The sequence below is a fragment of the Cetorhinus maximus genome, chromosome 18 (genome assembly GCF_964194155.1).
Source record: "Cetorhinus maximus chromosome 18, sCetMax3.hap1.1, whole genome shotgun sequence".
NCBI lineage: Eukaryota > Metazoa > Chordata > Chondrichthyes > Lamniformes > Cetorhinidae > Cetorhinus > Cetorhinus maximus.
Window position 1 is genome coordinate 83,838,793 of NC_135896.1, and position 14,633 is coordinate 83,853,425.

The window sequence follows — 14,633 nt, forward strand, 5'->3', positions numbered from 1 at the left end:
TGCCTTCATCATCACTCTCTCTTTAGCTATACACAGCTCTTTTGTTCTAATCTAATCTCTAATCTTCTAATCTCTCCCATTTTACACCCTATCACAGACCTTGCCTTTTCTTTTTTCCACCCTCCTCCATTGCACTTAACTTACATTAGAACAACTTTTTTTTCAATAATTCCTTTCAAATGAAAATCTATTAAATGCTTTTCTTGTTGCATATAACTAACCTGGTATTGGGCAGTGTTGTCTAATAGGCTTTCAATGCTTTCCAAACTTATTGCAATCAGGTCACCATATTTGCCACATGATAGAAAAGATATGTAACCCTTAAAAAATAAAATGCACAATATTTTAAAAATAGATTTGAAGTTTTAAACCATCAGCAATCAAGACCGATATACTTCTGCCAGAGCCGGAAGAACAGCTTCAGAAAGGTTTTGCAATCCAGCTGTTCTGCCCTGCTGCATACACTCTCAAAGGGTGGTGATAATCTGTTAACTGAAATGCACTTTGACAGTGTCCCCCAGTGCATAAAAATAAATACATTTATTCAAGAGTAAACTGTCTCTATTTTATCAGAACTGATATATTAGGAGACTTGGGGAGAAAGAAAAATGGACATATGTGTATTGGTTTCTACGCTCTGCCTTTTGCTTTGCTTATGCTTTGTTGCCTGCCATTTCTGAACACACTGTATGGACGTTTAATAGACCTTTGGCTCATGGCCAACCTCCTGTAATCCCATCTTTTATACCCTTTTCCATTCAATTGCTCATTTCAACAGATCTATTGAGATGAAAGATGAACACATTTGGGTGTTGCTGCACTGCCCCAGCTTGCAAAAATTGCACATTTCAGCCCTCATTTGCAGCTATGCATCTCTGTCTTTCATCCGCAACCTCAACTATTTTGTGAAAGCCGCCAGCTGCCAGCTAAACAAAACCAAGTTCCTCAGTTGGCATCCACTGCGTCCCTAGATTCCCTAAGAAAGTTTCAAGAGCAATGAGACCGGTGTCCTTCCGAAGACTGGCCCTGCTTTCACAGCACTTCCCATAGATTGGAACGCATCATCATTTAGTGGCACTCAGAGAGAATAGAGAAGGTAACAAACGGTGGCCTATTTTTCTTGTTTCATTGAGTAAGTAGCCCTTCAACTTCCAGGTCACAGAAACCTGGCAACTGAATATGTTCTCATAAACATAGTTGCTGTTGGACCAATATGTGACTCCTGTCTAACAGTAATGTGGCTGATTCTCCCTTGCTCATTTAGGGAGTGATAACAATTAACAGTCCAGTGAGTGACATTTAATCTCATACCCACCGCTGCAACAGTTCTGACGAAGAGGCATTTGGACTCGAAACGTTAACTGTCTTCTCTCCACAGATGCTGTCAGACCTGCTGAGTTTTTCCAGTTATTTTTGTTTTTGTTTCAGGGATGAGGGAGTTCAGTTATTTGGAGAAACTAGAATTGTTCTCTTTTGAGCAAAGTGAAGGGAAGATCTATTAGAGTTTTCAAATCTATGAAGGGATTTGATAGAAATTGTTTCCTTTTGCAAGTGGGTTGGTAACCAATGGTAATTGGCAAAAGAACATGAGAGGAAATTAGAATTTTTTTCCACATGGAGGGCTATTAAAATCTGGAATGCACAACCTGAAAGGGTGCTGCAATTGGATTCCATAGGAACTTTCAAAAGGCAATTGGACATGCGCTTAAAGAGGAGTAATTTGCAGCGTTATGGGGGAAAAGCTGAGGTGTGGGACTAAATTGGACAGTTCTCATAAAGATCTGGCAGAGGAACAACAGGCCAAATGGCTTCCCATATTATAAGATTCTGAGATTCTAATGGAGAAGTGAAGGAAAATCGATCACGATATTTTTAATACAGCATTGAAAACTTTGTAGGGAACGTTTTGCATTGTTGTGTTCCTTATGAGTTCTGCTGCTTCTGCTGTCCCAGAGGTTGTGTGGTGAGCATTTCGCAATGAAAGATGACACTAGTACTTCATGGTTACAAGGGAACTTGTTTTGGCCTAAACAGCTTTGCGTTGTGTGTCTGGAATTTTTGTTTGATAGTTTCACCCTCAATGTTCGTATGCCTTCCAATTTGCTTTGTCTTTTGTCAACTGTGATCCACCATCCCTTCTTTCCAGCTAAACCATTTATAGCAACCGATGGCAGTGCTTGTAAGTCAGGGAGTTGTTTTTTTGAAGCTTGTGTATTGACTTTAGAAACCACTGTTGCTCACACCTGGCCAAGATCTCAAATGACCTAAGCTGTTCTGCCTTTGGTAATCAAGCATTCTAAGACCTTTGAAATGACTGTCTAGTATTCCATGGTGTTTATGTTAAATTATTTTCTGTAAAGAATAACTCCTGTACGATGACAGATGAATAATTAAGAGAATTTAACAATAATTATCGTGCAATTGGGTTTGCTTTGTTTGTAAAGCGGCTAACCAGAATGAAATGCTGGTCACTGTGGTGACCACATATGGTGGTCTGAATTAAAGTATGGGTTTGTGTAAAAGACATCTATTTTATTCCCCTGTTCTTCCCCCAAGTGCAAGCACTGGTTCTCTGGAACAGCTTTTCAAAGCCAGCCTGTTATTTTTAGCCGATCGAATACTGCAGTGAGTCATTGCTGAGCTGCGCTCACTGTTGCTGCATGAATGCCTTTCTGTTGCACAAAGTGGAGAAACAATCATTGTCTTGCTGTGACTAGCACATGGTACCATTCAACGCCAGAGATGACAATGTCTTTCACGCTTGTTTAAAAGAGGACTGCCATTGTTTTGTGACAATTGGGTGCTTTTATCAGAAATGAAATTTTGTATTACCATTTAAGTGGAACCTATGACATCCTTATCCTATCTCAATGGAAGTGCTGTTCTTTTAATCTTGCCATTTTTCTCAGTTCCTCATGATTTTGTTTACAACGTAGAAGTAATTTTTTTATTATGTAAGAAAGAAAGCATGCAGATCAAAGCTTGAAGGATGAATGTTTTACATGTGCATCTCCACTTCAACTTCAGCCTTTGTGTAAAGGGATTCCTCACTGACTTTAAAATTGTAGGACTAAGATAGAGTTAATTCTGGAGATGCAGTGCTAGACCTTTCCCTGAGAAATGAGTCTTGTCCAGCTTCTGTTTGACACCATGAATCCACTGTAGCTTAAGCCAGGTGCGAAAACTGCCCAGGGCACTTTTTTTCTATTTATTGGCGATCTATTTTCCGAGTCGATTTCCCATCCTCCATCCTTTGTAAACTTAACTCATCCAAAACTCTGCTGCCCATACCACAACTCACATCATGTTCTGTTTACCCATCATCCCTGTGCTTCCTAAGTTACATTGGCTCATTGTTTGTTTTTTAAATTCTTATCCATGTTTTCAAATCCCTCCATGGCTCACACGTACCTTGCTGTGTAACCCTCCAAGGTCACTGCATCCCCAATTTTCACAGCTCTGTTTGTGGCCATGTCTTCAACTGTCTAGATCCTAAGCTGGCCACCGTGGAATTCCCTTCCTAAACCTCCTGTTCCTTTACACCCCTCTGCTTTAAAACTGTCCTCTGCTTTAAGACACTCCTTAAAACAAATCCTTTGATCAAGCTTTTGGTCACCTGTCTTAATATATCCTTATGTAGCTCAATGTCAAGTTTTGTTTGATAATGTTCCTGAAAAGCACCATGGGATATTTTACTATGTTCAATGAGCTACATAAATGCAAGTTGTTGATATGAAGAATTTAAATGTTCAGACAGTGCCAGCTGCACTATCCTAACATTCAAAATTTGACTCTTAAGAGAGAAGCTGTGTGCATTCTAAACACACATGCACAAAGAATTTGGGTTTCACCGGGACAGTGCAGTCAGGGTTTTACCTCTTGTACCACATGTACTGGAGCTACATGTTTCAGGCACTGTGATAGTGACAATCTTTAGGTGCGAGTTACAGTGGAAAATAATGGCAGGGTTGCTGTTGTTTAGTTTCAATTTATGCACCAAAACAGTTTTGCAATAGCCATACACTTGGGAACTATTAAAATCCTCGTAGAGACCAATAACTTTTTGTTAAAAAGGGATGAATTTCCCAGTGGCCAGCACACAAAATCGCATGATGAGATTTCACGTTTTTAAGACTTTTCTTGTAACAAACTAAAATCAACATCAACTAATCATTACTTAGCAAGCAGCTAATATGCTAAACTACTTAAAAAGGTGTTCCCCATTAACTACTTTCAGCAGAAATGTAGTCTTGCGTATAAAGTCCTGAGCTGCTCCCGGCTTTAACAGGATCTCTTCTCCCTGCCCAACCAGGGTGAATCTTCTAGTGCCTTTTTAAATAACATCCCTTCACTCAATCTTCTGTGCATAACCGAATGGACTTCCGGTAACAAGGCACTCTTTGGCGACTCCTTGGTCTTTAACTCTCCACAAACCTCGTTTCTTCAAACCGGGAACCCTTCCTCACCAGCACACTGCCTGTTGATTAACCCCAAAATAGTCATTATCTTCTGCTTGGCATAGCAGCATCTGTTGTGGGTCATCTTCCTCAAATCTCTGTCTGATTAACCCTGATATTCAGTGAGTTTATATGCAGAAAGGTCAGCTGTCTCCTTTGTGTTCTCACTTTCAGTAATTTTTGATTTGAGTTTCTGTCTCCATAACAAGCAGGTCACATCTTTTTGTCTCCAGGCAAGTGTAGTGTAAGGTCACATGGGCTTAACTCAGGGCAGCTTTAGCAGAAGGTCACAACACCCTATCCAAACTACTCCATTTTACCTTGAATTTAAGGAGAGGTTTTAAAACATAACCGTCTTATAAAGTGCAGCGTTCGTAAAAAAGGCGGCAATTAAGAGGAACTGATATATATGGCAATAACTCCTCGGAAATTCATAGGAACATTAAAAACAGGAGTAGATCATTCAGCTCCTTCAACCTGCTCTGCCATTCAGTAGATAATGGCTGGATTTTTCCCTTCGCCTCATTTACCTGCTTTAGCTCCAGATACCCTGATATATTACGTACGAATTAGGGGCAGGAGTAGGCCATTCGGCCCCGCTAACCTGCTATGCCATTCAATAAGATCATGGCTGATCTAATTGTGGCCTCAACACCACATTCCCGCCTTCCCCTGATATCTAACACATACTTATTGATCTGTCTTACAAGTTCCAATTGACACCCAGCATCCACAATCTTTCAGGTGAGAGTTCCAGATTTATGCTACCCTTTGTGTGACTAAGTGTTTCCTGATTTCACTTCTCAATGGCCTAGCTCTAGCTTTAAGGTTTTGCTCCTTCATTCTTGATTGTCCCACCAGAGGAATTAGTTTCCCTGTATCTCCCTTATTGAATCAGTTTAACACTTCAAATGTCTTTGTCAGATCACCCCCTCCACCTTCAAAACTCAAGGGAATACAAGCCCAAGCTTATGCATCCTATCTTCATAATTTAACTGTCAAAGCTTTGGTATAATTCTGTGTCACCTCCAAGGCCTCCAACCTTTCCAGAGGTGTGATACCCAAAATTGAACGCAGTTCTCCAGATAGGCCTGCCAAGGCTTGAAGTTAAAAGGTTATCACCTAAACTGGGTACATTTTAAAAAATTTTTGTGCTCAGCGAGGTGAGGGATGTTTGGACTGGGAAACTGTACCCTTTTTCCCCATTTTGAATACCAAGGGCCAAATAAACTACATCTCCAAGCTTCTGGCACTAATGCCAATGGCAATTTGAAATAAAAGATTAAAAAGCTCCAAGACAGCGCCAAATACTGATACTAGTTACTGTACATGGTTGAGAAAGCATTACTGCGAAGAATACAACTAATTTTTATAACACGTGATCTCTCTGCACTAATATTATTGACTAATGATCTGCAGAATATACTTAATTTCTAGAAATGTTCAATTTACATTTTGTTTAACCGTGTTGATATATGATTGTAACAGCACAGGAATTTGAGCGTAGTTCATGGTAGTCTAGATACTAATAAAATTCAGGGTCTAGGAAACATGAATGCTTATTTATTTCTCCCAAAATGCAAAGTTTTGGGTGCTACTAGGTATATGGTAACTAAATCTGCAGCATTCTTCCACAGCTCCACTAACATGCAGATTCAGCAGCTCCTGGAAGTTTGTATACCCTGAGGTACTATATAAGGATTGAACCGAGGTTAATATATATTTTTTTAACCAGGTAGTTGCTTTTGTATTTAGGGCCACCCTTCTCTTGGCAGGTAAACTGTAATCAAACAATAGGCTGTCTTTAGGTTAGGGTACCGTTGAGGTACATCCTTACAGGGGGCGGAAAGGCAGGATAACCAAAGCCAGAGCTCCCTGAATGAGAAAAGAGATAGAGTAAGATGAAGCAGGAAAAGGGGTATATGAGAATTGGCAGGTTGTTAGTACAAGTTAGAACCAGGCTAAATATAGAAAATTCAGAGGGCAAGCAAGCCAAAAAGGAAATGACAGGTAAAGAGAATGGGCATGAGAAGAGACTGGCAGCTAACATGAAAATAAATCCAAAACTTTTCTATAGAGACACAAATAGTAAAAGAATAGTAAGAGGAAGGAGTGTGGCTGATTGGTGACCACAAAGGAAACCGACACATGAAAGCAGAAGGCATGGTTGAGGCAGTAAATAAACATTTTACATTTGCCAAGCTAGAGGATGCCACCAAAGTCCTAATGAAAGAGGAGACAGCTGAGATCTTATATGAGCTAAAAATTGATAAAGTAGAGGTACTAGAAAGACTGGCTGTCGCCAGATCCAGATACTATGTATCTGAGGCTGCTGAGGGAAGTAAAGGTGGAAATTGCAGAGGCATGACCTGCTTAGATATGGGGGTAATTGCAAATGTTAATACCCATTTTCAAGAAAGGAGTACAGATATTGTGTGGATATGAAGGATTTAAGACTCGAATTTATATATTGCCCATCACAGCCTCAGAACTTCCTAGAGTGCTTTACAGTCAATTAAGTACTTTAGAAATGTAGTCACTGTTGTGATGCAATATGTATAAAGTCTCAACCCCAACATAAATTTTACATTTAATTTTCCTGCAACAAACATCATTGCACCCATGTATAAAATGCCATTAATATCCACTAATGTTATTCAATTTTGCAAGTTCTTTATTTGGGAATGACAAAATTGCTGTGCACCTGAAACTTTATTGAAATATATCTGTGCTACAACCAAGTAGGCAGTTGGATGGAATCACAGTCTCAAACCCATAGACAGAGTGTTATTGACAGTTGGTGTTTTCCTGCTGATGGACTCCAGAATCTTGATTTCTGAGTCAATCCATGCCAGTCAGTTTAACTTAGTTGGTGGGAAAACAGAGTTAACAGTTACTTAGACAAGGTGGATTAATTAAGGAAAGCCAGCATAAATTGTGAAAGGTGCATCATGTTTCACTAAGTTGCTTGAGTTTTTTGATGAGGTAACAGAAAGAGTTGATGAGGGTAATGCAGCTGATGTGGTGTAACTCTTTCGAGTACATTCACAGTTCTTGACTTTTTTTTTCCGGGAGTGGGACATGAACCCACAACCTTCTGACTCAAAGGTGAGGGTGCTATGAACTGAGCCACAGCTGACACCTCCTGATGTGGTGTACATGAACTTCCAACGGGATTTGATGAAGTATCACCCTCATAGGCTTGTCAGCGAGATTAAAGCCATGAAATAGAAAGGCAAGTGGCAGCATGGATATGAAGTTGCCTCAGTGACAGGAAACAGAATAGTGGTGAATGGTTGTTTTTCAGACTGAAGGAAGGTGGTGCTCCCCAGGGGTTGGTACTGGGACCAGGGTCGGGGAGAGAAATCATGGGCTCTGGTGCTTCTCCTGTTTCTGTGCCCTCAGGTGTGCCTGTGCAACTGAACTTTTAAGAGACCAGAGAACAAAGACTGGTTCACAATTGTATCTGTTCTGTGATCAGTAAGTCTGAAGCCTCTGCTGCTTCTCACTACAATATATTTTCAATATCTACTATGCAGCACAACTTTATCACAATATTTCAATACCTCAAAAAACTCATTAAAAAGCACCAAGATAGAGTGGGAGAATAGGCAACCAGACAAAAGGACAAGATTGAAGTCAACGAAAAATACTCTTGAGAATCATGTGTAGGATAAAACAGGTGACTGATGCACTGTAAGCCCATTATGCACTCCTGTCCTGGCAATCTCACCCCACACATCCCACTCGGTGAACTTTCATTAGCCACAAAGTAAACTGAACTCCAGCCATGATTCCACCCTGTATTTGCAAGATAATTATGGATGTCAAAGGCCATGTAGTCCAGCTTATCTCATCCATCCAGAGTGACATACAAACATACGTACTAGGAGCAGGAGTAGGCCATTTGGCCTCTCGAGCCTGCTCTGCCAATTGATAACATTGCCTACACTATACCAGTGACAACAACTCAAAAGTACTTAATTGGCTCTAAAGTGATTTGGGACATTGTGAAAGTTGTTGTATAAATGTAGGTTTTGTATTTCTTTCATTACATCTGCATGCAGTAGGCAGAGTGACTGTAACAATGGTGAAATTGGAGGCTCAATGCTGATTGTCCAAGGAAAATTAATCACAGAGCAATCAGCTGATGTTAGGAAAGTGGCTCTAGAAGGAATCACTGCATTTACAAAAACATTTCAAATCTTTAGCTAATCCGCCTCCACCCCACTGCTCCACCCGCCCTTCCAACCCCCCCCTTTCCAACCCCACCTTTCCAATAGCCCCTTCCAACACCCCCCTTCCAAGACCCCACTTCCAACCCCCCTGCTTCCAAACCATCCCCCCCCAAAAAAAAAATCAGAATCGCGAAGCTGCCCAAAGGTCGGAAGCAGCAGCCACTGAAATTGACCTGATACTGACAGATCGGCTAAAGAAATATTGGAACTCTCGGCCTGATCAATTTTTTTTAAACCAGCCTTTCAAGTCTGCAACTCTGGCTGCTCAGCGTGGTTGATGAGTAACTGCTTGAAGCACCAAACCCGGGCCCATGCATTCCAGACCCCGGGCCACGCTGTTTGGCACTGTCTGCACCCTCCCTCTCCCGAGCCCCAACTGGGACCACTACTTTTCTTGATCTGTATTAATGATTTGGACTTGGGTGTACAGTGCACAATTTCAAAATATGAGGATGACACAAAACTTAGAATTATAGTGAACTGAGAGGTGGATAGTGATAGATTTCAAGAGGACACAGGCTGGTGGAATGAGCAGACATGTGGCAGATGCAACTTAATGCAGTAGAAGTGCATTTTGGGCAGAAGACCGAGGAAAGGCGCAATCTAAGCTAAAGGATACAATTCTGAAGTTAGTGCAGGGACAGAGACATTTGGGAATATATGTGCACAATTGTTGAAGGTGGAAGGACAGGTTGAGAAAGTGTAAAAAGGCACATGCGATCCTGATTTTGTAAATAGAGGCATACAGTACAGAAACAAGGACATTATGATGAACCTTTATCAAGCCCTGGTTCGGCTCCAACTGGAGCATTGTGCCTAATTCTGGGCACCACACTTTTGGAAGGTGAAGACTTTAGAGTGGGTGCAGAAAAGATTTATGAGAATGGTTCCAGGGCTGAGGGACTTAGTTACATGGAGAGACTGGAGAAGTTGGTGTTCTTCTTATCAAATTTTCTCTCAAACTTTTCTAAGGGCATTCAAAATCGTGAAGGGAGTCTAGACAGAGTAGATAGACAGAAATTGTTCCCTTTGACAGAAGGGTTGAGAACCATAGGACACAGATTTAGAGTGATTGGCAAAAGACTGAAAGGCGACTAGAGGCAAAACATTTTTATGCAGCACGTCGCTATTATTTGGAATGCACTGCCTGAAAGGGTGATAGAAGCAGATTTAATCATGGTCTTCAAAAGGGAATTGGATAAACACCTGAAGGTAAAAAAAATTTGTAAGGCTGTGGGGAGAGGACCAGGAATGGGACTGGCTGAATGGTCTCCTTCTGTTTCGTAACCATCTATGATTCTCAATTTTCATTATGTTAAAACGGTGGACTGCCACAGACTACTTTCATAGCAGCGTGGTTCTGCAGATGTGTGCTGATTTTGCCAGCTCAGCAGTCTTGCTCCCCACTGCTACTCACCTTGCTAACAAAAGTTTAATGTTAGTGCATACTGATGAATACTGGATAGTTGCAGAGTATGTTTGAGGGAAGACAATAGAAGGTGGCATACATCACTCAAGATCTGCCCAAGGTACTAATCAGTTATGAGTTTCTGTTTTGCTTCAATGCATATATTATGTTTCCCTGAGGAAAATATTGTGCATTTTTTCCAGATTGTGCAGTTTAACACTAAAGAAGCTGGTTGTCGTAAAGGAGTTGGACAAGGAACTTACGTCAGTTGTTATTGCTGTTAAGATGCAGGTAAGCTATTTAATCTTGCACGGTCCTTTCTAACTTTGCTGTGTCAGAACAATTAGAACAAAACCCACCTGTAAACTATTGACTCTTGATGGAGCTTTACTACTGAGCAAAGATTGAATTGATTCCAAAATTTGCAGCAGTCTGATGTAAACTGGTATGCAGAACTGATGTGCAGAATCGATCCCTGAGTTGGAGCACATTAGTTGCAATTCAGAAGCGTACGAGGTAACTGGCCAACTAACTCTGCCACTTTGCACCAGTACCATAAGACCAAATCCATTCAGGTGTTGCTCATCCTCTTCTGCAGAAATGCAGGGGAAGATCTCCAGATCAACCAAGGCATCTCCACTGATCCACTCTCACTTTTATTATACCCAGATCACAGCGCAATCTCTGGGAATGGCTCCACCAATCTCTTTAGTTACATTATGCAGTTCTTTAATCTTGCACACAGAACTTGTTACCAACTGCTTTTATCTTTGCAGTGTGGTTGCTGCATCAAGTGCAGAACCAATCCCAAGTATTGCTTTTCTTTCTTAACTTGGTGGAAGTGCTGCTTAGGAGAAACACTGAACCAATCATATATCTGATGTATTGCTGAACAAAGAGACATGTCTAAGCATAATGTCAGTGCATCCTGATGAATACTGGATAGTTGCAGAGTATGTTTGCGGGAAGACAATAGAAGGTAGCATACATAACTCAAGATCAGCTAAAGATTAAATTTTGCTAAAGTTTGCTATATTTAAATCCTGTAGCCGCATGTAACAATTTCCTTATGTGTCTTAATGGGCCCCATCCTGCACTCAAATTCACCTATGAAATGGAGCAGTCAAATGAACTCCCCTTCCCTGATGTACTAGTTGAGAAATCTGACAGGGCATTCTCTACCACAGTCTACCACAAGTCTATCTTCACTGGTCAATATACACTTTGAGATCCTTACAGTTCCACACGCTATAAGATTGGCCTTATTGGCAACTTTGTATATAAGGCACGAGCCATTTGCTTACCACGCAAGCTTGATGCTGAAATAGGGTGCATCAAAGGCATCCTGCAGGATAATGGCTACCCTGATCAGATCATTTTGCACTGTATAATCACACAAACTCAGCCCTGAAAAGTGCCCAGTCTGCCTCATAGCTTGCCCTTGCAGGATAATCTCTCAAAAGTTTGAGCAACAGGTGAAGCTAGTTGTTTCATGCTGCTACTATGCAGTAGCAGCACGAGAGGTATTTGCCATTAACAGGATGCTGTCATCAAGCCAAAAAGACGTTCTGCCTATCACGCAAATGAGTCATGTGGTATATGAATCTCAGTGCCTGTGTGATGCTAGGCATGTAGGCTGTACATCCCAAAGACTGTCAGATCATTAAACAGCATATCCCAGCCACTGTTTGCAACAGCCAGGGTACAGACTGTACCCAACCAGCCCGTGCTTGCAAAACTCAAAACACAGTGTCCAACATTAGATGTGATTCTGCGATTGGACAACATTTGCTAAATAATCATCTGAGTTCTAAGAATTACGCTGACAACCAATTTTAGATTGTCAGTCGGGCTCACAGTGTGTCGCGTTTGCATGTGCTGGTAGCTATACATAAGGCCCTGTTCTTTGCAGACAGAAAGAGCATGAACATACATTGCGCCTGTTTCAGCTAAACAAAATAAGTGACAGCCATTTGCTGACTCATTCCTCAGTGCAATGCCTTGACTAATTGGGGTCAAGCTGCCTGGTTTAAATTTCAAACAGTGCTTGGCAGTTAACTGTCACTCACCATCACTGGTGCATTCTCCATGACAACACCACTTGCCAACCAATCATCACTCTCTTCACATACAATATAAATTGTTGTTTTCCCCCTTATATTGGGATTCTTGCGAGTATCTTGATCAAGACGAAAGCTTAGACATATCTCTTTTTCTTAGCAATGCTCAAGTTCGGTACTACCAAACGACTATATCTGAGGGGAAACACAGCCACAAAGATATTGAAGAATGGGCAAAGGTTTTTGGAACACATTTTGAGGAAGCATGGTGTGTGAAAAAAAATCCTGCCTCACTTCCACTCACCATGTGCTATTTAATATCACAGATTCTGCATTATCCATTTCACCAGGCAAACAGAATTTCTGCACAAAACTTTTGATCTCAGAAAATAGTTAAGCAAAAAAGAACTCCACCCTCTAATTTCTGCTATTCCAATGTGATCCCATGCAGTTAAACTCACATTAATTCTGTTCCATATATTGTTTCTTTAAAAGGGCCAACTGTAGTTTATTTATAAAGTTCATTTGTTGGATTTATGTAATTCTATCTAAAGTGACTATTTCCTCAGATGAGAACAGATTGAATAGTACTCACTGCATCATGTGATCTGTTATAGTGCACATTAAATCAGAGAAAATTCAGCATCTTTTATTATGAGGATACCCCCACTGTTTTCAATCTAGTCTCCCTTAATCACTTCTCTTCTGAGGCTGATACATGCTGCTTTTGAACTGGTTGTTCTGAGGTCTCAAGAATGATTGACTGGTGAATGACTCTCCCTTCCAACATCCTATCTTTCACTCTTTTTAACAACGCACTTCATCTTTGCTTATCTCAGCTGTTTGGAAAACATTAAGTAATTTGGCCATAGTGACCTCAACCTCCCTAAATTGCTATACTGACTCTCAGGCTGCCTGTCCTGCACTGTACTACTTTCCCTGCTATAATAGCACGCATTTGGGGTGCTAATAAGTTTGGAAACCAGCTGCTAGCCATTGCAAAAATGTTGTTTTAATAACAGCTGTCCCGCCATTCTTTCTTGCCCACCCTCACCTTTTGGCCAAGTTGAAGTTCCCCCAAAGAGCAACATCTGAAGATATGGTAAAGGAAAACCTTCAATTTACATAGTGTCTTGTCATGTCTCTCAAAGAAGCCCCAATTCTTTCTCATAAATGAATTAATTTGAAGTAGAATAACTTTTATGTTTACAAACACAGAAGTCATTTTCTGCATAGCAAAATTTCACAAAAAGCAGTGAGACAAATGACCAGTTAATCTGTTATTGATGATGATGATTCAGGGAAGAATATTGGACAGACACCAAGAAATCTCCCCAACCTTCAAAAGAATGCAAAAGGATTTATCACATCTGCCTGAACTCATGGAACAGGCAGATGGGACCTCTGCCTAAAGTCCCTGAGAAAAGGCAGTACTCGGAAGTTGATGCTCTGGAGTGTCAGGATTGATAAAGACCCTGTAGTCTTGTAATCTGATAGTGGATCATAACCTTCAAACCCAAAGGCAAAAGTCATACTACTGAGTTAAATTGTTGAATGAAATAATAATAATTTGTGCAAACATATTTTCTGCTAGTTAACGGTTCTCCAGTGTGCCATAGTACCACACTGCATCCCTGCTCCTATAAGTGCTCAGCTAATTAAGGCAGTGAGTGGTGGTATCAGACTGGAAGAATGTGAATATTGACGAAGTTAACGGAGGACAGTTGGGTTAGCAGTGGAACTAATGCAAGTGACTTCAGCAGCCAAATCGTCTGGAGTTTGCACTCCTGATTACTATACAGTTACCCCTGCTATGTGTATATGTGGATATTAGGGACTGGATTGGCCTTGGCTGTGTATCAGGCTACGCACAGGTTAGAAATACTTGGACACTGATGCAGTTGAACAAAATTCATCTAGCTTACTGTGTTTATGGAAATGGAGTTTTCTGCATTTGCATTTGAATCTGTACAGTGGTTTAGAGTTAATGCTAAGTCAAACTCCCCTTTAGTATTTACCCAACCACTGCCCCCATTGCCTGGCGGTTCTCTAGTTTCAAATTCAAGTCATTGCTTGACTGTTTTGTTCAATTATAAACAAGCTGCAATGTTATTCAGAAACTCCCCATCAATCTAGGCCTGCTCAACGCAAACTGGAGGAACAGCACCTCATCTTCCGACTAGGCACTTTACTGACTTCTGGACTGAATATTGAGTTCAACAATTTTAGATCATGAGCTCTCTCCTCCATCCCCACCCCCTTTCCGATCCCCCTTTTTTCCAATAATTTATATAGATTTTTCTTTTCCCACCTATTTCCATTATTTTTAAATGTATTTCCATCCATTGTTTTATCTCTACCTTTTAGCCTATTTCGATCCCTTCCCCCCACCCCACCCCCACTAGGGCTATCTGTACCTTGCTCGTCCTGCTTTCTATCCTTAATGTCACCTATTAGCACATTTCTTAGC

General features: G+C 40.9%; 1 protein-coding gene across 1 annotated transcript in view; it reads left to right on the top strand.

The window, feature by feature from the left end:
* Positions 1 to 14,633, top strand: part of pacs2 (phosphofurin acidic cluster sorting protein 2) — a 274,493-nt gene that overhangs the window by 139,038 nt on the left and 120,822 nt on the right. The window contains exon 2 of the mRNA XM_078563102.1: positions 10,307 to 10,394. Coding sequence (XP_078419228.1) covers positions 10,307 to 10,394 — 88 coding nt within the window. The remainder of the gene's footprint in view (positions 1 to 10,306; positions 10,395 to 14,633) is intronic.